This window comes from Mus caroli, unplaced genomic scaffold (assembly GCF_978045245.1).
Source record: "Mus caroli unplaced genomic scaffold, Mus_caroli_1 scaffold_2, whole genome shotgun sequence".
In the NCBI taxonomy this organism is placed as follows: Eukaryota; Metazoa; Chordata; class Mammalia; order Rodentia; family Muridae; genus Mus; species Mus caroli.
The window spans coordinates 172,141,239-172,164,820 of NW_028227257.1; the positions used below are offsets into that span (position 1 = coordinate 172,141,239).

General features: G+C 43.5%; 1 protein-coding gene across 1 annotated transcript in view; it reads left to right on the top strand.

The window, feature by feature from the left end:
- The first annotated feature begins 5,381 nt into the window (after window positions 1-5,381).
- The window catches only part of Taf3 (TATA-box binding protein associated factor 3), a 141,784-nt gene continuing 123,583 nt past the window's right edge, over window positions 5,382-23,582 (top strand). Inside the window, exons 1-2 of the mRNA XM_021156533.2 lie at window positions 5,382-5,746; window positions 11,308-11,550. Of these exons, the coding sequence (XP_021012192.1) occupies window positions 5,581-5,746; window positions 11,308-11,550 (409 nt within the window). The 5' untranslated portion in view covers window positions 5,382-5,580. The remainder of the gene's footprint in view (window positions 5,747-11,307; window positions 11,551-23,582) is intronic.

Here is a 23,582-nt window from a genome sequence, read left to right on the forward strand (position 1 = left end):
ATGGTGGCACGGAGACACAGGGAGGAGGACTATGAAATTTGAGGCCAGCTTGGTCTGTAGTGAGTAGTACCAGGACAGCCAGGACTACACAGATTCTGTCTCAAACTTTTCCCCTCCCACTATCAGTAAGACTGTACATGCAGAATTCATGATCAGGGCTCACAGGGTACAAGCAAGCTAGTGAGAAGGGAGGCCAGCTCCCACGTGTCTTGGTTAAGATTTCATCAGCACTTCACCTTCACACCACAGTTCTTCATGTCCTGCTGATGGAGAGGAGAAAAGGCCAACATCCTTTCATTGGAAGAATGGCCAAAGAGGCAGATCAAGACAAAAGTGGAATGGGACAGTACCGTGATGTCAGTGTGTGTGTGTGTGTGTGTGTGTGTGTCTGTGTGTGTGTAATGAGGTGAGAAACTTTGTCTTCTCTAATACGATTGTGAGACCCCACCTCAGAATGTGACTGGATTTGGAGATACAGCCTTTTGGTTTAGGTTTGGTGTTGTTGAGTCAGTCTCATGGGCTGTGAACACACTGATCCACCTGCCTCTGCCTCCCCAGTTTTGAGATTAAAGGCGTACACACCTAGCTGAAATAAGGCCTTTAAAGAAGTAATGTTGAGCTATCAATTTACAGCCAAACCTGAAGACTTGAGATTGTTCCCTGGGATCCAAATGTAGGTGAGAACTAATTCCCACAGTTGTACTCTAGTCTTCCACACACATCCATATGCATACATGTGCACACAAATTCATGAATGAAATAAAGTGGTCATATTAAACTTATAAGGATGGGTCCTAGTTCACTGGACTGGCTGCTCTTTTAAGAAATAGGAGAGAAGTTGGGCTGGAGAGATGGCTCAGCAGTTAAGAGCAAATGAGTTCAATTCCCAGCAACCACATGGTGGTTCACAACCATCTGTAATGGGATCCCATCCCCTCTTCTGGTGTGTCTGAGGACAGCTACAGGGTACTCATATGCATAAAATAATTCTTTTAAAAAGTGGAAGAGAAACAAGGACTATGCACACAGAGACAAAGGTCATGAAGTTCATCAAGAGGAGGCAGAAAAAAAAAAGCCAGGCTGTGGTGGCGCACGCCTTTAATCCCAGCACTTGCAAGTCAGAGTTCGAGGCCAGCCTGGTCTACAAAGTGAGTTCCAGGACAACCAGGGGAACACAGAGAAACCCTGTCTCGAAAAACCAAAAAAAAAAAAAGAGGCAGCAGTCTGTAATCCAGGCAGAAAGGTCTCAAGGACATCCAAGCATGCTACAGAAGTGTAAGACAGAGGCTGTTGATTAAGCCACCAAGCTGCAGAATTGTGTTGCAGAAGCTCAGAAAAAGTCCCTTGAGGCTTTTCAAAGAGACCAAGGTGACAACATTTGGCCTTTCAACCCTAGAAAGAGCAGTCACTGTGTTGCTGAGAGTGGGCATTCCTGCTCATGGTTTCTCACTCACTGGTGTCTCTTTTCTTTTGCCATGTCAAGGCAACTTATAAAAGGAAGTGCTTGATTTGGGGATTCACAGTTATAGAGGGTTAGAATCTATGAAGACCAGAAATAAAGGGGGCAGGCAGACAGGCAGGCACTGCAGCAGTAGCCAAGAGCTTACATCTGATCTGAAAGCTTGAGGAAGAGAGAAGGCTAACCTGGAATAGCATGGGCTTTTGAAATCTTAAAGCCCTCCCCAGTGACATATCTTCTCCAACAATGCCACACCTCCCTAATTTTTCCAAAACAGTTCCAACTGGGGACCAATTATTCAAATATATGACCCCCTGGAGGTCATTCTCATCCAAAACACAAGTGTGTCCAACATCATGCAACAATCCTCAAGGACCTATTTCACAAGTGGGTGTCTGGGAAAGGCACCAGATATGACGCCCACTGTTACTGCCCTATACCATTTGAAGCTGTTATGCTGCCAGGTTGATGTTATGGCCTTTGTAGGCCCTGCTAAGCACAAGCTTATAGGAAATACTTTGTGGGGATGGGGTACAATCTCTGAGGATGCGTACATACTTTACTCCATGGCTTTTCATTGGAGAGGGGTTCTCAACAGGGAGATAACATGGAATAGAGACTGAAGAGTCTCCACTTGCCATCACTCCCAGGGACTTACTTAGATAATTGTTCCAATTCCTGCAGCCCAGAGTTCTTGAGGCTTATGGGTCTAATCTCCAAAATGGGCGAGTTTTACCAAAGGAGACAGTAAAAGTCCTGCTGGAATGGACAAGGCTATAGGTGTTACCTTAGTACTTCAGCCAAAAGATAGCAGCAGAGAGGTCCATCTAGGCAGCTGATCCTCATTATAGGAGAAGACTGAACTGTTATCCCAATGGGTAGTGGGCACTATTTGCCATATTGGTGGTCTGTTTGGGTACTTTTGTTCAATTTTGAGGGTGAATTGACAAGGTCAGCAGCCACAATCTAGAAAGGATATGGAAACCTAGGACTCAGAGCCCTCCCTTACACATAAGGTCTGAGCAAGCCACTGGAAATAGACACGGGGCCCATCTGCAGTAGGGAGAGTGGTAACAGTTCCTGGTTTTCCTTTTTAATGATGTTCTCAGAGAAGAACCCCCACCACCTCTGAAAGAGCTGTTCTTCAAATTTACACCAAGAAAGAGAGCAAAGGAGAAAGAGACGGATTATGCTGAATATTAATAGGATGGTACCGAGCTCCTCAGCTCTCAAGGACTTCAGCCTTCCACGGAACTGACTCAGCTGTAAACAGTACATTGGCCTAAGATTACACACCCTTTCCTGCAAAGTCTACACAAATCACCTATGAATTTGGCAATGTAAAGGTCCAAGTTTCAGCAAGCACCCTGAGATTGGCTGAGGCCTTCCTTGACAGTGTATCTGCCTGGCTCCCACTCCTTCCTTCCCACATTTGGTGTCCCAAGAGTGCTCCCAGATAAACCTGCTGTAGAGTTCCCTCCATCCCACACTTAGCTTCCTGGGAAACCAGCGTCGTGGCCATATGGTCATACATATGGCTACACAGGGAACTGTGCTGGTTTCGGAGGATAAATGCTCAGCTTTTCAGACTTAAGTGGCATGAGGTTTGCAGCTTATTTTCAAGCTGTTCTTGGAAAAGGTGAGTATAAGTTAATTAAAATATTTCCATATATAGTAAATGTGGCAAAATGTTAATAATCCATGAATCTTGTTTGTTTCAGTTTTTTCTGTAGTTTTGAATTTTTTCCACTACACACAGGCAAATAAAGAGGTAGTAGGGGAGAGGAATCCAAGGTATGAGTTTCAAATTAAGGAAATGTTCAATGTTATGAAATAGTTCTAAAAATGAGCTAGGCACAGTGACACACACCTTTAGTCTCAGAACTTGGAAGGCAGAAGGAAGGCAGATATTTGAGTTTGAGGCCTGCCTGCTCTAGAGTTCTAGGACAGCCAGAGCTCCACAGAAACACTGTCTGGAAAAAACAACAACAACAAAAGTGTTCAATTAAGGCCCAAGATGAAAAGTATCCTTGTGATTTTGCATCAAACAGGCTCCTGACGCTTGGGCACAGAACTCCCAATGGACTGAGTGTCAATGCTTCTTTCCAGACTGCCATTTGTCAAAACTAACATGTTTTCAGATTTCTTGGGCTTTCATGACTTTAAGAAGGAGATTTATTAGAATGACTTATAGGCTATGGTCCAGTTAACCCAACAATGGCTGCCTACAAACAAGGTCCAAGAATTCTGGAGTTGTTTAGTCTAAGAGGCTAGATGTCTCAGCTGCTCTTCAGTATACTCTGGAATCCCAAAGAAGTAGCCTCTATTTCCCGTGACAGAATGCACTTGTGAGCTAGAGTGAAGGCAAGCAGGCGAAGAGAAAGCAAGCTTCCTTCTTTTATGTGTTTTATATAAGCTGCCAGAAGAAGATGTGGGCCAGATTAAAGATGGATATTCCCACATCAAAGACTCAGACTAGAAGTGTGTCTTTCCACTACAAGAGATTTAAGAAAAGAAATCTCTCGCAAGTGTGCCCAGTCATTTGGGGTTTAGTTGATTCCAGATGTACTAAAGTTGACAACTGAGACTAGCCATCACAGCTGCCTAGAAACAATTTATTGGAGAGGGCACATAAACTTATATACTGAATAGTCAATGATAGATATGGCAGGCACAACTAAGAAATGGAGTAGTTAAATAAAGCTGAAGTAGGTTTGGTTTAGCCTAGTAGTCACTGGGATTGGTTTGGCTTTAATTTGAAACTTTTTTTCCTGTTCTGTAACTAGCTCTGTAGACCAGGCTGGCCTTGAACTCAGATATCTGCCTGCCTCTGCCAGCCCAGCACTGGGATTATTAATCAGGGTCTACCAGCAGCTGCCCAAACTGCCAGCTATTGTGGAGGCTCACTTCAGCCCCAAAAGTCTAAGGGCAGATGTGGCAACATAACAAGATTGCGACTCACGGGGGGGGGTGGGGGGTGGGGGTGGGAGAACAACCCACTATTTCAACCCAAGCTATTTACCATCTCATCACAGTTTCTGGTACCGTCAGGCAAAATTCAACTAGGGCTGCAAGAAGCCCTGGGAAAGGCAAGCAAGCATTCTCTGGACAAAACCAGTCTCAAGGATTTAACGGAGTATTCGACCTCTGTAGGGAACTGTATTCTCCACGTCTTGGATAGACTACGTATTGCGACTAGTAAGACGCAATCTAGAACTAGCGATAAACTGCACTAAAATAGTATCTTGCTCACTACTGGGAATAGGGGGGCAGTTCCCACTAATTGAACACGTAGGCTTTTTTCCCTTAAAACCAGCCATATTATGAAGAGCATTGAACGATACAATGAACAAGTTTATTAGCTCTGTTTGCTTTTTAGAGCCGGAGTCTTTTTCGGTGACTCTAGTTGGCCTCTAGCTTATGATTGCCTCAGCCTCCTGAGTGAACACCTTGGATTTCACTCAAACCTCCCAAGTCACCACTATTTCATTCTGAATACTATCTTCTCTTTCATCTTTTAATTTCGTTTTTACTTTCTTAGATTTAAGTAAAGGAAAACAATCGAATCCGCGCTCTGCGGAGGAGCTTACACTCCACTCCCAATTCTCTAGTTTCACACTTGAATCTTTATCAACATTATTAATGTGAATTCCTTAACATTCCACTGTCTCCCTGGTTTGCCCCTGAACACACCGAGGGTCACCTCTTACTTTTCCATCAGCGGGGAGAGAAAGACGCCGGCACCTGTTGTCAGGGAGGCGCAGACTCCACCTGCGCCCAGTCACTCGGCTTCCGGCCGGCGACCAGGCTCTAGAGTCGATCCCGAGACGATCGCTCTCCTCCCACTGGGCGGAGCCTGGGCCGCCTATCTCTCGGCCTTCTGCTCGTGCTGCCTCGCCCCGGCGGCCGTCCAGCGGGAGGCGGAGCGAGTCCAAAATGGCGGCTCTCAGGCTGGCGCGCTCCGTGCTGCTGAGGCTTTGAGGTGGTCGCTCCGGGTCAGAGGGGGGACGATTTCCCCGCCGCGGGGCCCCCAGAGAATGAATCGGGGGCTCTGCTGAGGCGAGGCGGCAGGGCTGGAGAGCAGTGGCAGCGAAGGGCTGCGGTGGCGTCCACGCAGCGGGATGTGCGAGAGTTACTCTAGGTCGTTGTTGAGGGTCTCGGTGGCGCAGATCTGCCAGGCGCTGGGCTGGGACTCGGTGCAGCTCAGCGCCTGCCACCTCCTCACCGACGTCCTGCAGCGCTATCTGCAGCAGCTGGGCCGGGACTGCCATCGGTACTCTGAACTCTGTGAGTACTGGGGCTGGGTTGCGGGAGGGCTGCCCCAAGCCGGTCACGAGTGACACCTTTGCCCCTCCGGACCCCTTTGGGCATCCCCTCCAGGGGTGGCGTTCCGAAGCCGGCTTCGACATGGGGATCCTCTCAGACTCCGACGATCTGGGGGGCTTCCACCGTCTCCTGCGAACTCCAGTCATCCCTTAGGTGCCTCTTCCTCATCCGCTAACTTCCCGCCACCGGCAGGGAAGCGGGGTCCCGGCTCGCAGCTACACACCCTCTCACCGATGCTGCTCCTGGACTAGTGCTTCGGTCTCTCTCATTGTCTCGGGTCGGCTGCGGCCAGAGCCACCCCCAGAATGCTCTCCACCTCGCTCACCTTGGTCTTTTGCCTCCCTTGCTCGCAAACTACTACAACTAGTTGTCACAGGCGCTCCGTCTACCGGCCGTTTCTTACAAGGCTGGCCATTCCTGAGCTCCCAGATAGACTCGTTGACAGCTCCGCTCAGACAGGGTCGCTGCCTTTTTATTTTATTTTATTTTTTTCCCCCTCTCTATCTGTTCGTTTCACAGACTTCGCCTACTACTTTTCAAGGCAGGTTTTGTCGATTTCGCTGAATACCTTTCAATAAGCATCTCAGTTACGCACGGCGTCCTTCCTCTATGCTCTTCTGTTAGTGTTGATCTAAGTGTGATGGGAAGGATCACTGGGTAATTTGGGAGGTTTTCCGGGTACTCAGTGTCGCAGTATGTATTAACTTTTTTTTTTTTTTTCTGGTTCATGTCTCTTTAATGAGATTAAAGGCTCCTGTGTATGTTTTGGGAGTGAGTAAAGATAACACAGTCCTCGGTGCTGCCCCTCTTCAGGGCTCCAGCCCTTTCGGGTGTGTTCTAGGAGGGTGGGGACGGTCCCACATGGAGGACTGCAGTTGAAACCAGGGCTGAATCCTAGTGGCCAAGTAATACCCAGTTTCCCTCTTGAAACTACTTATGGGATGTCCCCACAACTAGAAGCCAGCCCCACGGGAGGAACTTGGGACATAGAATCTGGGGGCAGTGTATTGACTTTTAAGTGAATGCCCAATAGTGTCTTTACCCGGTGGTATTTAATGATTTGGAACGTTTCAGGAGAAGCTACAGATCATTTTATAGATGTATGATTTTTACTGATGTATGAGTGTGTGTGGGGGGGCAGGGATTATAACGTTCATTTAAATTCCAAGATATGACGTTTAAGGTGGCAAGTTGGATAACTAAATGAAGTGTTTTATAGAGTAATTTGTTCTGCTAAAAGTGGTTCCTACTTTTAAAATGAGGACCTATAGATTCGCCATACCATCAAGACTCCAAATGCCATTCCTAACAAAATAATGAAACCCCAACAAATCAGATCCTATTTATCTTATTTTGTAATTGTTTGTGTATATGTGTACCCTGACCCAGAAGATAAATTGATTATATTCATATTCTGCGTAAGTACCTAATGTGCTGATTGGAGCACCCTTGACTGTATTTGTATTACTCTACTACCTACTGTGCTAACTGATTGGAGCACCCTGATTGTGTCACCCTAGGGCTGTTCCAAATAGGAAACAATTGGCTAGTAAATTAATGGGTAGTCCACAAAGACTTAGTGAATGAATTCCTAAAATGCATATCTTTTTGAGTGCTTGATTTAAAGTGTGTGGTGGCAGAATGATGGTCTAGCTGTTGCTTCCTTACCTTCAAGCCCCTTCTCCATTGACCTTCAGTATATTGTTACTATTATGTTTAAGATAGATTATATTTTGTTACCTAGTTCCTGAACTAAAGGCAGATGTTGTATACCTTTTGGGTTCTGAAAATATCCCCTGAATACATAGTTACTTTCCATGCCAGGTATTTCATGGATTCAAGCATTCCAAAGTGTCTAAGAAATCATTATGCTTTACTGAGAACCTCTTCATTCCTCTCTCTCTCCTCTCTTCCCTCCTCCCTCCCCCCCCCCATTTTATTTTATGTATATGTTTGAGACATGGTCTCTCTTCATTGCCCTGGTTATCCTAGAGCTCAATATGTAGACCAGACGCCTGCCTCTGCCTCATGAGTGCTGGTATTAAAGGTGTGGGCCATCACATTTAGCATGAACCCTTTCCCCTCCATTCCCTGGCCTTTTCTTTTTTTTTTTTTGAGACAGAGTTTTGGTTTGTTGTTGTTGTTGTTGTTTCATATCCCAGGCTGTCCTGTAACTCTCTGTAGACCAGGCTGTCCTTGAATTCACAGAGATCTGCTTGCCTCTGCCTCCTGAATGCTGGGATTAAAGATATGTGCCGCCACTGTCCAGTATGAAACACTTTATAATTACCCATCTTTTTCTAGTCAGTTTTCTTTTCTTCCTTTTCACTCTTTTTTTTTTTTAATGAGAATATGATTCTAAGATTCATTATTCCCCATTTGGATTTGGTGACTTGTTAAAAATGCTTACTTATTAAACACATGGTTTTAGAATGCAAGGTTGCAGGCTATCCATTCATTTACTAGCTAACAGTTTCCTGAGTGTATATACTGGTTTAGCTCCACAATAGTGTGATACAAATACAGTTAGGGCTCTCCAGTCTGTTAGCACAATTGTACTGTAGTAGAATATGAATATAATCAATTCATCCCGTGAGAAAGGGTATGTACATATATATATACACACACACACACAGAGAAAGAGAGAGAGAGAGAGAGAAAGAGCGCTACAAATTTCTTTTAAAATTGAATTCTGTAACTTCAGGTTACTATTATGTCATCTTGTATTCTATAATCAATTCTCTTGGTGTTTCTGACAAGCGTTTATTGAGCACTACTTATAAACTGAGCTTGGGCTGAGGGTTGTGGAATACAAGCTCTGTCTACAAGGGTGTCAGAATATCGACACACGCAGACTGATGGTGTGTGTGATCCTTTTTCTAAAATAAATAAATAAAACAAATTAAAACAAGTACAGAAGTTGCTATTAATTCCTCAAGTAACAAAGTTATAAATTTTTCTAAGGTTTCTCCTACACATGTAGAAGCATTAGATGGGTCTCATGATTCCTACCCTGACCTCATTATCTTATGGTACTGGCAGTATATGTAAACCGAGTAAAACAGAGGGAATATATTTCTAGCTGTGGATTCCAGGGAACACTTGCTTTGAGGGGAAAAGATAAGATTTGAGTTGAAGTATGAAGTATGTTTGTGTAAAAATGGAGAGAACTGTAGGTCAGAAGATAGCATAAACAGGTTTAGTGAAAGTACCCACTAGACTGGACTGCTAACCCTGCCCAGCTAGCTCATTAGAAGGCTATTCAAGAGAAGTACTTAAGGCTTTACAAAAGGAGGCTAAGGCAGGAGGATTGCTGAGAGCTCAAGGCCAGCCTTGACTACAAAAATGAAACGATGTCTCCAAAAACCAAAGCAAAGTCACAGAAGAAGGAAAACCTGGGCCAGTCACGGTAGCACACATATGTAATCCTAATAGTCAGCAAGGTTCGTCAGGGACACTGCATGTCCAAGGCTAGCAGCACAAAGGAGTGGGAATATGTGTGTGGTGTGTGTGTGTGTGTGTGTGTACGTGTGTTATGTATATGTGTATGTGTGTGTGTGTGTGTGTGTGTGTGTGTGTGTATTGAGTGGACAGAACTTGAAGCCACAGCCCTGCCCTATCTGCCCTTTTACCAGATACCACCATCTCCTCCTGTACTCCCAACACAGAAGGGTGAGCCAGGAGGACAGTGTGAGTGTGGAGCCAGTCTGTTACATCATGAGCTATAAGTCAGTGAGAACTATGCATTTAGACCTTGTCGTAATAAACCACTCCCTGAACCACAAAACTACCTTTTCCTTTACTTAATGGTAGATAGAATGTTACAAAAGTAAGCATTTTATAAATCTTTTTTGGGGGAGGGGGGGTTCGAAACAGGGTTTCTCTGTGTAGCCCTGGCTGTCCTGGAACTTGTTCTGTAGACCAGGCTGGCCTTGAACTCAGAAATCCGCCTGCCTCTGCCTCCCAAGTGCTGGGATTAAAGGTGTGTGCTACCACTGCCCGGACCATTTCATAAATCACGTTTTTTAGAGTACATTGTCATTTTTTTTCTATTTTGTCATTGGTTATAATGTCTCACTGTCCCTAATGTATAAATTATTTAGCATAGATAAGCTATAGATAGATAGATAGATAGATACATAGATACATAGATGAGAGGCAGAACTATAGTCTATGTGGCTTTGGTCTCTTCAAAGCTTCCAGCACTCACTGGGACTGGTGGAAAGTGTCTTCCATGGGTAAAGAGAGACTATTCCTTGTCTTGTTTTGTTTTGTTTTGTGTTTTGTTTTGTTTTGTTTTGTTTTGTTTTCAATACAGGTTTCCCTGGGTAGCTCTGGCTCTTACAGAACTTGATCTGTAGACCTGGCTGGCCTTGCACTCAGAGATCTGATTGCCTCTACCTCCAGTGCAGGGGCTAAAGGCGTGCACACCACACCTGGCAAGCCAGAGACCATTTTCTACTGATGTAATTATAGACAAAATAGAGTTGGGGGAGATGAAGTACCTGAACTCTTGCAGGAAAAGCGGGTCAAGGGGAGCATCAGAATGTCCTAGACTGAAATTGTGAGGCGTGTAGAATTTAAGATGGTTCTATTCTTTACACAATGGTGATAAAGACTTTGATGAGAAGAAATGAAATGCATGCTTACATCCAGTAATAGGAGAAATGTGTATTAATTTTCTGTTTTTGTGCATCACTGAATGTGAGCCTGTTTGTTTGTTTGTTGCTTGTTTGTTTTGAGGCAGGGCTTATCTACTTAGCCCTGGCTGTCCTGGAACTCACTATATATACTAGACTAGCCTCAAACTCACAGAGATCTGCCTGTCTCTGACTCCCGAGTTCTGAGACTTAAGGCAAGTGCCATCACCACACCTGGCCTGAAAAAAGTGTTTGATAGGCTAGTGAGATTGCTTGGTGGGTAATTGTACTGGCTGCTAAGCCTGGCAACCTGTGTTAAGACTCTAGGACTCATGATGGAAAGAGAGACACAACTCTTAACCTCTCCCTCTTCCCAACCCCCCACAGTCCCGTCCCGTCCCGTCCCGTCCCGTCCCTTCCCTTCCCTTCCCTTCCCTTCCCTTCCCTTCCCTTCCCTTCCCTTCTGTCCCTCCCCCCTCTCTCTCTTCCCTCTCCTCTCTTCCCTCTCCTCTCCCTCTCCTCTTCCCTCTCTCTCTCTCTTTCTGTTTTGTTTTTGAAAGAGAAGTCTCATTATGTATCTCTGACTGGCCTTGAACTCACTATATAGACCAGGCTGGCCATGAACAAGATCTGCCTGTCTGTGTCTCCCTATTGCTGGGATTAAAGATGTGTGCCACCATGTCTAACAGTCAGCTTTGTATTATTTAAGCAATGTGATATTCTGTTTAAAAATATGTAACTAGGTTTTGAATAAGTAATATATTTCATTTCAAACCACACACACACACACACACACACACACACACACACACACACACATGTTTTAAAAATCACCATGTACTTTCTTCCTAGTGACATCATTTGCTTTTGACCTTGTTTCAGATGGCCGAACAGACCCCATTTTGGATGATGTTGGTGAAGCCTTCCAACTTATGGGAGTTAATCTGCATGAACTAGAAGACTATATTCATAATATTGAACCTGTCACTTTCCCACATCAAATTCCTTCATTTCCTGTTAGCAAGAACAATGTCCTTCAGTTTCCCCAGCCCGGAAGTAAAGATGCAGAGGAAAGAAAAGACTACATTCCGGATTACCTTCCCCCCATCGTGTCTTCTCAAGAAGGTATTTGCTATCTAATCTCCCTCCTGTATTAATAACCCGGTCTTTTTTGCTTTCTACAATGCGCACGTTCTAGAAATGCATTCTCAGTGTTTTGAGGTGATATACCAGTTATTCTAACCCTTTCACAGACATGCTCGCCGCTGGTGTCAGGCACAGTCTTGGTGTGATCAGGGTTCTTTGGGATGAGGTATGGCTGCTCTGTGATTTGTAGACAGGAGAGAGCAGAGTGTGGGCAGCAGAACCTTCTCAGGACATGGATTGTGCGAGTTAGGAAACCTCTGAGACAAGGAGGAGACCTCAGGTATCGCCTGTCCTACCTGAATGCCATACACGCTATATATGGGGGTAGCGAGTATATTGTGAGCACTGGCTGAGTTGAAGCCTAGCTCTGGAGTTTTTGGGGGGAAGGGAGCTGTGAATAGAAATCATGTCCTCATGGTCGTTTAGAACTTTTGATTATAAAGAGGGTGGAGATGTGTAGCTCGGTTGGTAGTATACGTTCTTGCTCTATAGGAAGCCTTGAGTTCATCCCCAAGCACTGAATAAAGCCAGGCATGATGCCTGTCATGCCAGGAAGAAGGATCAGAAGTTCAAGGTCATCAGAGGCTACATGGTGAGACTGTCTCAAAGAAAGAAAGGAAAGAAGGCAGGCAGACAGGTAGCTGACAGGAAAGGAGGCTGGTTGGTTTCCAGTGTAAGCAAATTCACAGACACAGAAATTTCTGTTTAATTTGAACAGAGTTTGAGTTTTGGAAGACAGTACACATTAGAGGTTGATGGTGGTGATGCTTATATAAGAATGTGAGCTGTACTAGTAAACATTAGTGAGAATGGCCTGTGTATGGTATCATACAGCGGCTGTGTTTTGTGTTTTTGCACACAGCCTAAGGTCTTCAAGCCTTGTCGCTAGTATTTGTGTGCCAGCAGTGTCCTCTTGGTTTTGGTTTGGTTTTGTGTATTGAGACAGGGTCTATCTCGGTGTTTCTGGCTTTCTTGGCTCACTATGTAGACCAGACTGGCCTTGAACTCAGGAAGATCCATCCTTTGCGTTCTGTACTGCTACGATTAAAGGCATGTGCCACCATGCCTGGTGAATTGTTCTCCTTAAGGCTGGGTGATGTGACATTTTCATATTCCACATCTATTTCACCACCTCTTAAGTAGACACTGGTTGCTTCTACCTTTAGCTTCTTGTGAGTAAGGCCGTTATGATCATATGAACATCAAGGGTAAGTCTATCCATGCCTTCAGTTCTCCTGGGTATATAGTCAAAATGGACGTGCTGTGTTTGGATGAAATACACACTACAGAATCTTGTTAGTTTGAGTGCTGGGCATTGAGCTCTGGGCTTTGCACGTGTTCCTCTGCTGAGCAACACGTCCACCTGTAAAGTTTTATTCTGTTATAATTAATTAATTAGTTGGCTCATTTATTAGTGTGTACACGTGCACATCAAGAGTGCTATATCACGTGTGTTGTGTAGACATCAGAATTAGTTCTTTGCTTCGATTGTGTGAGTCCTGGGCATCAGAGCAAGGACATCAGGCTCCCTTACCTGCTGAGCCATCTTTTCCACCCCAGGATATAGCGAAGTTTTGAGGAACCATGCCACTATTTTCTAAAGCAACTGGCATCATTTACCTTCCAACCAGGAAGTGCCACGGGCTGCAACTTGCAGTTCATTTTGTGTAATCTCATGCTCTCCTAGCTTTGACTTGCAGTTCATTTTGTGTAACCTCATGCTCTCCTAGCTTTGAAGGATTGCTTGCTTGTTTCATGGACTGGGCTTCAACTTGCAGTAGGTTGTCTTACAGTCCATGTGGCCATGCTGCCTATCTGAAAACCGGACAGACACTGGACCTGACTTGTAGATCAATCCATTCTCCTGGATTGGTGGGTTTCTGTGAGACCCTGGCTCTAGTGTGCAGTGCGTTCCACTGAGAAGTGCTGCTGGAGCTGTGGATATCTCTCCGAAATTGAAGCCCTGTTCTCCTTGGCAGTAACCGTGCTAGATAGAGAAGGTACTGACTGTAAGTTTTCTTCCCTTTCCTTGGGAGGTGGTGATGTGTGAGAACATGGTTAGAACTGGGGAGGGGCACGTGCATTCCTGTGGGATCTAGGGGAAGATGCCAGCAGATGGTCTTCAGCATCGGCCTTACTGTTCTCTCATTGACACATGACTTTCACTGAACTTACACTTTTTTGACTGGGCTGGCTGGCCAGTGGTCCTTTTTCTGTAACCCACAGTACTAGTGTTCCAGGTGTACATGGCCACACCCAGCTGTTTACAGGGCACTGGATATCCAAGGTTAGGTTTGTCCAACATGTATGCTTATGCACTGAGCCAGCTGTCTCCCTTTTCAAAAGTTATCAACATGCTCTCATCTAAGCCCTTTAAGAGACAGACGGTGCTCAATAGATTAGCAGTTTCCCTTCAGAATTAGGTAGAGTAATACTGACAGAAGCCATGCGTTAGTGAGTGTCTTAGTTAGGGTTTTACTGCTGTGAACAGACACCATGACCAAGGCAGCTCTTATAAGGACAACATTTAATTGGGGCTGGCTTACAGGTTCAGAGGTTCAGTCCGTTTATCATCAAGGTGGGAACATGGCAGCATCCAGGCCGACATGGTGCAGGAGGAGCTGAGAATTCTACATCATCATCTGAAGGCTGCTAGCAGAATATTCACTTCCAAGCATCTAGGATGAGGGTCTTAAAGCCCATGGCCACAGTGCCACACCTACTAATAGTGCCACACCCTAGGCCAAGCATATACAAACCATCACAGTGACACAGTGCTGAGAATAGTGCCACATCCATGGATGTTCATAAATGGAGTCATGCATTGTTTGTACAGTCGTGCCCGTTAGAAGGCCTGCTTTCTCCTTTTTCTGGGCCTCCTGATGTCAGTGTCAGACTGTGGGGCGTAGACTGTCCCTCAGCCATTGTTCCTCAGCCATCGCCAGCTTTTCTTTAGTGACTGCTGAGCACTCTGCCCAGTGCCACCTCTGATCCATCTGTATTTGTGACCTTTATTTACTGTTAGGGAAGTCTTACTTGCATGCAGTTTTCTTTAAGCCCTTTAGTGTTTAATGGCAATGGTTGCTTTGCTTTGCTTTGGTTTGTTTGTTTAGCTTACAAACCTACTTTTGTTATGTCTGCTTTAAACAGAAATTATTTACTTTAAAAATATAACTAGTTCATGTAAAACCAGTACTAACAAAGGCTTTAGGCATGGGGCCCTGGCCAGGTAGTAACTGGGTTGACTGGAAGTCCATCGTCTCCTTTAGTCAGGCTGGGTCAGATGGTCCTGGAATGTCTTTCTTGTTGGTGTGGCTTATACATCAGTATATCTTCATGAAGATAGTCCTAAGAATCTATGGTGTGTCCTCTTAGACTGTGAAAATTAATACTTGTGTGTCTGTGAAGTTCTTAATCTCCCAGTGTATTTACTAGTACACAAAAATTGTAATTGTCTCCTGAAAATGAATAAAGATCAAATGGTGGGAGGAAACGAGGAATTAGAGGCAGAAATGAACAGAGTGGTAATAATATATCAGTGACCGGTACATGGATGGCTTTCAAAATGATGTGATCATGAGTTTTATGTTTGTGAGTAAGGTAGGGGCCAAGTTAACAACCAGACTTTATATGTATTGTCATGTGTATGGCATGTGACTGAGATAGACTGACCCCCCCTATTCCCTAGTCAGTTTGTTTGTTCATTTGAGGAAGGGTTCTCACTTATAGCCTAAGTGGACCTGGACTTCACTCTGTAGCCCAGCCTGCCTTCAGACTGATGGCAGCTCTGTGTGTTGCTAGGATTTCAGGTGTCTTTCTGGGTTAAAAGCCTTGGCCCCTCACATTCAGTGTACTTTTCAAAGCTTTCTGAGCTGAACTGTTTTGCACTTTTTTTCCCTACTACCTACCAGACTGCCTACTTAATAGTTAAGTCACTTAACAATGTAGGAGGGGCTCTTTTAAGAATTGGACCTGTGAGGCATAGGGTGTATGTGGTGGTTAGAACATTTGCTTTCACTGCAGAGCCCTGAAGTCAATCCCCAGCCCTGAAGAAACCAACAAGAACAACAGCAAATAAATAAAAGCCAAGAAACTTGGACCCAGGAAATTCTGGCCTTGTTTTCCTTTATTTTGATTTGCTGTAATAAAATTCTTCTAAAGTTATGGTTATCATATTTAAATGCTGTCAATAAATGTTAAAATATCAATTTTATTGTCGGGAGTGAAAATACGTGAGAAAAAAAAGAAACATTGGGGTTTCTTCTCTGGATTATTTGAGACAGTGATTGATCTGATCTCCCTTGAATTTTTTTGACCAGCCAGGCATGGTGGCACATGCCTTTAGTCCTGGCACTTGGGAGGCAGAAGCAGGCTAATCTATGAGTTTGAGGCCACCCTGGTCTATAAAATGAGTTCCAGGAGAGTCAGGGCTACACAGTGAAACTCTATCTTGAAAAACTAAAGAAAAAATTAACATTAGAAACCATAAATATAGCCAGGCATGGTGGTGCACACCTTTAGTCCCAGTGCTAGGAAGGCAGAGGCAGGCAGATCTAAGTTTAAGTTCCAGGACAGCTAAGGGAAATGCCTATATGTTTGCGCACCACATGCATACCCGGTCCTCTATAGAGGCCATCCGATTTCCTGGAACTAGAGATAGGAAAGATTATAAGCTGTTATGTGGGTGCTGCAGATTGAAGGTTGGCAAGTCATCTTAACCTCTGAGCCATGCTACAGCATTATATGTACTCACTCATTTGAGATAGCAGAGCTCTCTTCACTGCCTAGGCTAGTCTTGAACTCCTGGTCTAAGTGAGCCTCACACCAAAAGTATACAAGAATACCTTCTCTGACATCCTTGCCAACTCTTACACATTGTCTGCCTGATCAGCCTTTCTTAACCAATGTGAGACAATGCTATGCATTTAGTTTATATTTCTCCTAAAGCCCAGGGATGCTGCACATATTTAAATGTGAATGTTAGCCATCCATGTGTCTTAGAAATGCCCATTGCTCTTACACAGGTATCTCTAGTTCAAGATCAGGACTATAGGGATTTTGCCCTCTATGCCATATCAGTATCTGTTTTATCTTTGCTAACAGATCCAGTTCTTAGAGATAATGAAGATCATAGCATTAGAATATTCTGTGATTACTCCTTTTCTTATCTCAGAGTACACATCATAGTGATACTGTCATCCATGGTTACTAAAGCAGGTAAGAGAGCCTTGTATTGCTTTGTTTGCACACACTGTCTTACCCAGGTTTTGAGAAAGCTCTGTCATGAATACACTGGCCAGGTCTTAGAGCTACTTTCTTGTATTTTACCACCTTGTTACCCACAGTTTGATAATCTGTTTTCCTAGGGTGGTTCTCTCAAGTTTTGAGTGTTGTGGTTCTGATTTGGGTATTTAATCACGTTTTGCTTTAAAATTTGCAAGTGTGGTTGCTCCTTCGGCTCACCATGGAGTTATGAACATGTTGTAACTTGAACATATATATCATAAGTTAAGATGCATCGATAGGCAAGCCCATAGAGCTCCTGGAGAGAATTTCCTGTTTACACAGTGACCCACGGGGAGGGCTTCTTGATTTTGCTCAGCATCTGAAGGAAGTATTGAAAATTCAAACCTCAAAGTACAATATCTCCTTTGCCATCATCGTAACTTCTAAAAATCGCCAGGTGTGGTGGTGCACGCCTTTAATCCCAGCACTCGGGAGGCAGAGGCAGGTGGATTTCTGAGCTCGAGGCCAGCCTGGTCTACAGAGTGAGTTCCAGGACAGCCAAGGCTACACAGAGAAACCCTGTCTTGGGAAAAGAAAAAAAAAAAAAAAAAAACCTTCTAAAAATCATAAGGTAGTTCAAGATCGTTTCTCCAGCTCCACAGTGCGCCCTCTTCTGTTGCTTTTGTGTAACCTTTCCGTCCCTGTTCCCCATGCTTTTACCTGGATCTTTCCTTTTACTTCTTTAGCTTTCCCACTGCTCTCAAAAGATTAGTGTCTATGTATTACTTTAAGTTATAATTTGGATTTGAGGGAAAACGAAGTATGCCCAAACTATAAGTACCAGTAGTTTTTTTAACTTAATGTACAATACAAATGGAGGTGATTTGTTTTAAGTACAGGGTGAGTTGGCTCAGCTGACACATGCTGATACTGTTGAGAGGGAGGACTCCAGGGGTGCTGTACCCCCAATACCTTGTAGACCTCCTTGCAGCCATCACAATGATGCCAGGGAGGAGCACAGGTGGGACATGTTCATGGATAAAATTTGGTTATAGAGTTGTTCTGGAGAATTCAGTATACCAGAGCCAAGGTCTCACAGTTGGGAGACTGGGAGATCAAATATGTAAACACCTAGCCCTTAAAGAAAGGGGCCAGAGGTCGACTTAAAGTTTACAGTAAAGGAATATTTTAATATACCTTTTATGCTGATTTTTTTTAAAAAATAGGAGTCAGATAGAGTTCAAGGTTATGCAACAGTAGTAAGCCAAGGTTTGGGATACTGTCTCAAGACAGACGAGGTTGTTTGTTAGGAGCAGCTGATGCACTTGTACAACAGATGGGTGGAGATCTGGGCTACTGACTGAATGTCTTTCATGTGCCACACAGTCACTGTGACCCAGGCTGGGGACAGAGGCTCTCTCACTCAGCTCTTGATTTAGTGGAAGTGTTTAAAGATGGCCCAGCTTCTATTGTAGGATAGTGGCCTCGTATTCTGTCTCAGCTGCTTATATTTGTGTGTGTGTGTGTGTGTGTGTATTTTTGAGGTGGGGTCTAGCTATGCACCCCAGGCTAGCCTGAACTTTCAGTCTTTCTCCTCTATCTCCTGAGTACTAGGACCCAGGCATATGCCACTGTGTCTGGCTCTATCAGTTCTTAAGCAGAAAGTGGTGAAAATCTAAAATCCCTTCTGTTCTGAAGAAGATTAAGCATTCACTGTGAGGGTTTTGGATTGGGGTTTGAAGGTATCTAAGTGCATCTGCACCTGGTACTGCAGCATCTGCAGCTACTGTGTAGCATCTGCTGCACCGGCTGCTAGCTTGGCATTTGCTGCAGGACAGTGCTAAGCCATCGGTATTCCACTCTCAGATGTTAGGGCCTGGTAGATGGAAATAATTATGATACAAGTGGAAAATTTATTAGATCTGATAAAATGGGGGGATAATACTTGGCACTATAACTGAATGACATAAATTACCTTACTACAAACCTGTCTTAGTCAGGGTTTCTATTCCTGCACAAACATCATGACCAAGAAGCAAGTTGGGGAGGAAAGGGTTTATTCAGCTTACACTTCCCCATTGCCATTCATCACCAAAGGAAGTCAGAACTGGAACTCAAGCAGGTCAGAAAGCAGGAGCTGATGCAGAGGCCATGGAGGGATGTTTTTTACTGGCTTGCTTCCCCTGGCTTGCTCAGCCTGCTCTCTTATAGAACCCAAATGACCAGCCCAGAGATGGCACCACCCACAAGGGGCCTTTCCCCCTTGATCACTAATTGAGAAAATGCCTTACAATTGGATCTCATGGAGGCATTTCCTCAACTGAAGGTCCTTTCTCTGTGATAACTCCAGCTTTGTCAAGTTGACACAAAACTAGCCAGTATAAAGCCTTATATGCGTTTTTCTGAAAACAGGATCACATTTACCATTATTTCTCCTGAGAACCTGTACTGGGTATAGCGATTGGCATAACACATGGCTTCAAAAGTATAATGTAGTAAGGATATCTGTAATGATATCTTCCCCTGAGTCTTTCTAGACTGAATATAACAACAGTGTATAAAGTGCAACACATAGTAGGGCTGAGTTTGCTTCTGCGTAAGGGATTCTTCTGCATTCTGCCTAGGGATCTTCTACTTTATCTCCCCACAGAAACTTCTTTGCACATCCACTTACGCAGACCAGAGTGTAACTTGGTCTTGGAAAGGTAGTACTATAAGAAAAAATGAAGCTATGTGAGAATGTATGTTTTAAATTATTTATATATTTTTATTTGATGTGCATTGGGGTTTTGCCTGCATGTATGTCTGTGTAAGGGTGTCAGATCTTGGATTTACACAGTTGTGAGCTGCCATGTGGATGCTGGGACTTGAATCCAGTTCCTCTGGAAGAGCAGCCAGTGTTCTTTACTAGGGAGCTGTCTCTGCAGCCCCAGGAGAATGTATTTTTACTTTTTGTATTTGTTTTCCATTGGTTTGTAATAAGGGACTTTATTTTTAGTAATTGTTTAGTAACTGTTTCTTTTTTAGTTTGGTAATTTAGTTTTTTTTTTTTGAAACTTATGGATATATTGAAGCTATTTTTATTTACAAAAATTTAAGTATAGTTATTTGCGTCTTATTTTACCAAAGGGGTAAAAATCGGTATTGCTTCTTCTGTGCCTCTCCTCTTGTCCCTGCTGTACTCTGTCTCAGTGTGTCTCTCTCTCTCCCTCCCTGCCCCCTTCTCTCTGCTCACTGGCTCTATGAGGAATTTTGTTGTGATGCTAATTAACTTTTAGTAATTGGGTCATTTGTTCATTGTAGTGTCCTGTGTGTAATGTGTACACTTTCCTCTCATTTCATCAGACTTGGTCTCAACTAACAGTTTTTAATAAAATGTTGATCTTGCTGGTACTGTCCTTTGCCCCTTTATCCTCACTAGAGACATCATGCTCAGCAGAGGAAGGAAAATGGTCCTTGTTTACTGTGGAGGTGACTGTAGTTCAGTAGGTGGCACCCTTTCCTTTCTTAGTATTAGTGAGTGTGCAATCACATGCAAGACTGTTTTAAGTCCTGAGTAGGAACAGTGTCAGCTCCATCGGCAAGACTTGTTTTAGACTCTCCTTGCTGTTTTCCCATCTAGCTCTGGAGCTTTCCCAGGATGCTAGGAAAACTGTAAACTGTAAACTGTTGGACATGTGTCTGCCTTGAGGAAGCATCTACATCTAGAACAGTCTCTGTTAGCACAGTCCCGTGTTGTCCTTTCAGAAGCCAGTGTCCTTTCCAAAGTTTGAAATCATCTTTTCATCTTCTTTTCTGTCTATAGTTTAGTTTTAAACATTATCATCCGAGGCCTATCAAAAGACACTTTAGAAATTAACTAACTCCTCCCATTCTAACACAGCAGGTTACCGTTACCTTATTATAGCAGACCCTGCCTTCCTGCTTTGTGGGAAGAGTACGTTGGTGATTAGAGTACGGTATATCCTCCTGTCTCCAGCTTTGCATTATTATTATTATTATTATATATGACAGTGCTCACTTGCTCCCGTGCGTTTGTTTATTCTTTGTCCATTTGAAGCAGTGCACACTAATTTACTTAGGTATTTTATTGCTGTTGGCCATTGTCCTTATGTTAAGACATTGCAGTTGCACAGCAAAGCTCCCTCTGCACACGTTCTTTCCAGTAATTTCCTTCTAACAAATTCTCAGGAGGTTTTAGTTCAAAGGTTTATGGTTTTCGACACATTTTACATACTGGTTTCCAAAAGAAGTGTGTCAATTTACAAAGCCATGATGAGTTTGTGATTGGATCACATTTCAACAGTCTCAACAACTGAATTTCAAAGTCCTCCCCCCCCCCCCCCCGCCCCTTGTAGAAGTGTAAATTAACCATTTTTTGGAGACTCAGTCATTTGTTTTTCAATCATTTACTTAGAATGAATTTACAAGCATTGACAAGAATTACTAGGAACTACCAAACATCACCACCCCTCCCCCTAGCTAAAGTTCTGGCTACTGAGGTGACTTTGATGGCCTCTGAGTCTCTCTGTATTTCTGTAAGTGTGCCCATTTTAGAGTAGCTTAGCATATATGGTGTCACACACGTTTCCCGTGTGACTACTCACACCTACTCCGTGCTGGCCATCCACTGTCTGCTCCTTGCTGGACAGTTGGGAGGCTCGGCTTGATAGAAGTGTCCAAAGTGGGCTGGAGTGATGTGGTTTGAGTGGGTCAGTGAGGCGTGACTGGCTGTGTAGATAGATGGGAGATTGTGTTTGAGATATGCACTGTTAGGGACTTAGGCAAGTCTGTTGTCTGGAATGCTTACTAAGTAAATATTTGTGCATATATACCTACAGAAAATAGCTACCCATATTTAAAGTAACGGTTGAGAGGTCTCTGAGATAAAGGTAAAGAATGCTGTTTTGTGTTGCTGGAAAGTCTGCAACCATCATTGCAAATGGCCCCACGGCGGGCCATCCCTGTGTTAAACAGCCCTAGTCCCAGTGACACAGGTAATCATCCTTTCATCCCGCCACCTCAGTGGAGCCTTCAAACATAGTAGGCGTTTTATTTGCGTTTTTCTCTTCTTTCCTTGTCCCTTTTTCTTATGAGGTCTCGTGTGTCCCAGGCTGGCCTTGAACTCACTGAGGATGAGTTTGAGCTCCTGCCTCTTCCTCTTCCTCTTCCTCTTCCTCTTCCTCTTCCTCTTCCTCCTTCGGAGCTCTTTTGTCTTTAGCATTAAGCATAGCTTGCGCAACCAGGATTTTAACCCTTCTAACCCTTGACACAGACACACTGTTAGGCTCCATGGACTGCAGTTTCTGTTTTCAGTTTCAGTTGGAGAAGTTTTGATGTTTGTAATGATTAGAATTTTATGGTTTGTATTTATTGCTTAGAGGCCATAGAAGAATAAGGAAAGATTTACTTCTTGTGGCTTTGGGGTTATTTTGTAATTTGAAGGCAGTATGAGATTTGAGAGATTACATTTTCCCAAATCTTCAAATATTTTCCATTATTTTCATAAAGTATTATTCAGTAACTACTTCCAAATATGCCTTAAAATGTAAAATATCAATACAATGGGAAATTAATTAAGTTGCTTACAGAAAGATGAACCAGTAGTTAGATACATTGTCATTCTCTATCTTTCTTACTTTGGATGGGAGACTATTTTTTTTCTTTTTTTTTTTTTTTTTTTAAGATTTATTTATTTATTATATGTAAGTACACTGTAGCTGTCTTCAGACACTCCAGAAGAGGGAGTCAGATCTCATTACAGATGGTTGTGATCCACCATGTGGTTGCTGGGATTTGAACTCAGGACCTTCGGATGAACAGTCAATGCTCTTACCCACTGAGCCATCTCTCCAGCCCTGGATCGGAGACTATTGTAATTCCACAGTGTGTTGAAAAATAATGGAGTATGGCGTTCTGGTGTTGCCCTTCATCTTTGTCAGGGGGGTAGTAGACACAGCTAAGTCCGGGAAGTCCAGGCTGGCCAGGGCCATGGATGGATACCTTGTTTCAGAAACAAAGCAAAAAGCAAAAACAAAACAGAAAGTCTATTTTTCTTTTGTTCAATACAGCTGAAATGCTTAAATATTTTATTTTTCTATGTATATTAAAGAGATAAAGTTAATGTGTTTCACAGTTATTAGAAAAATAAGTAGGGCTCTAAAGAGATGGATCAGCAGTCCGGAGTAAGTGTTCTTCAGCGAACTGGAGGCCAGTTCCCTGCTCGCAGCCTTCTGTAACTACAGGGTATCTGAAGCCGCCTCTGTACACTAGGACACCTACACCCATGTGTGCATACCCACACGCAGACACACATAATTGAAAGGCAAAATATGTCATTTTTAAAAATAAAAGACAAATCAAAGTCAATGCAGAGGTGGTGTTTCAGGTTTAACGGTGATGGTGGTGTGGTGGCAGGGCAGACTAAGAGCGCAAATGATAGCATCCTACGGGAATTTTTATTTGTAGAAATACACACCATTGAACAAGAAAGCTTTTTCATACAAGAAGAATCTTGGAACAAAACAGATTTTCTTACTTTGAAAAGATAAATTACAGCATGAAAAATATTTTATATAACAGTATTGGTAATGGTAAAACTTATTGATTTTTTTTTTTTAAAAACAATTTTGTGTATGTATGTATGTATGTGTGTGTGTGTATGTATGTGTGTATATATGTGTGTGTGTGTGTGTGTGTGCACTCAGGTACACTTTGAGGCCTGAAGAGGGCCTTGCCTCCCTTGGAGCTGAAGTTACAGGCCTTCCTAAGCTGCTTTTATAAGG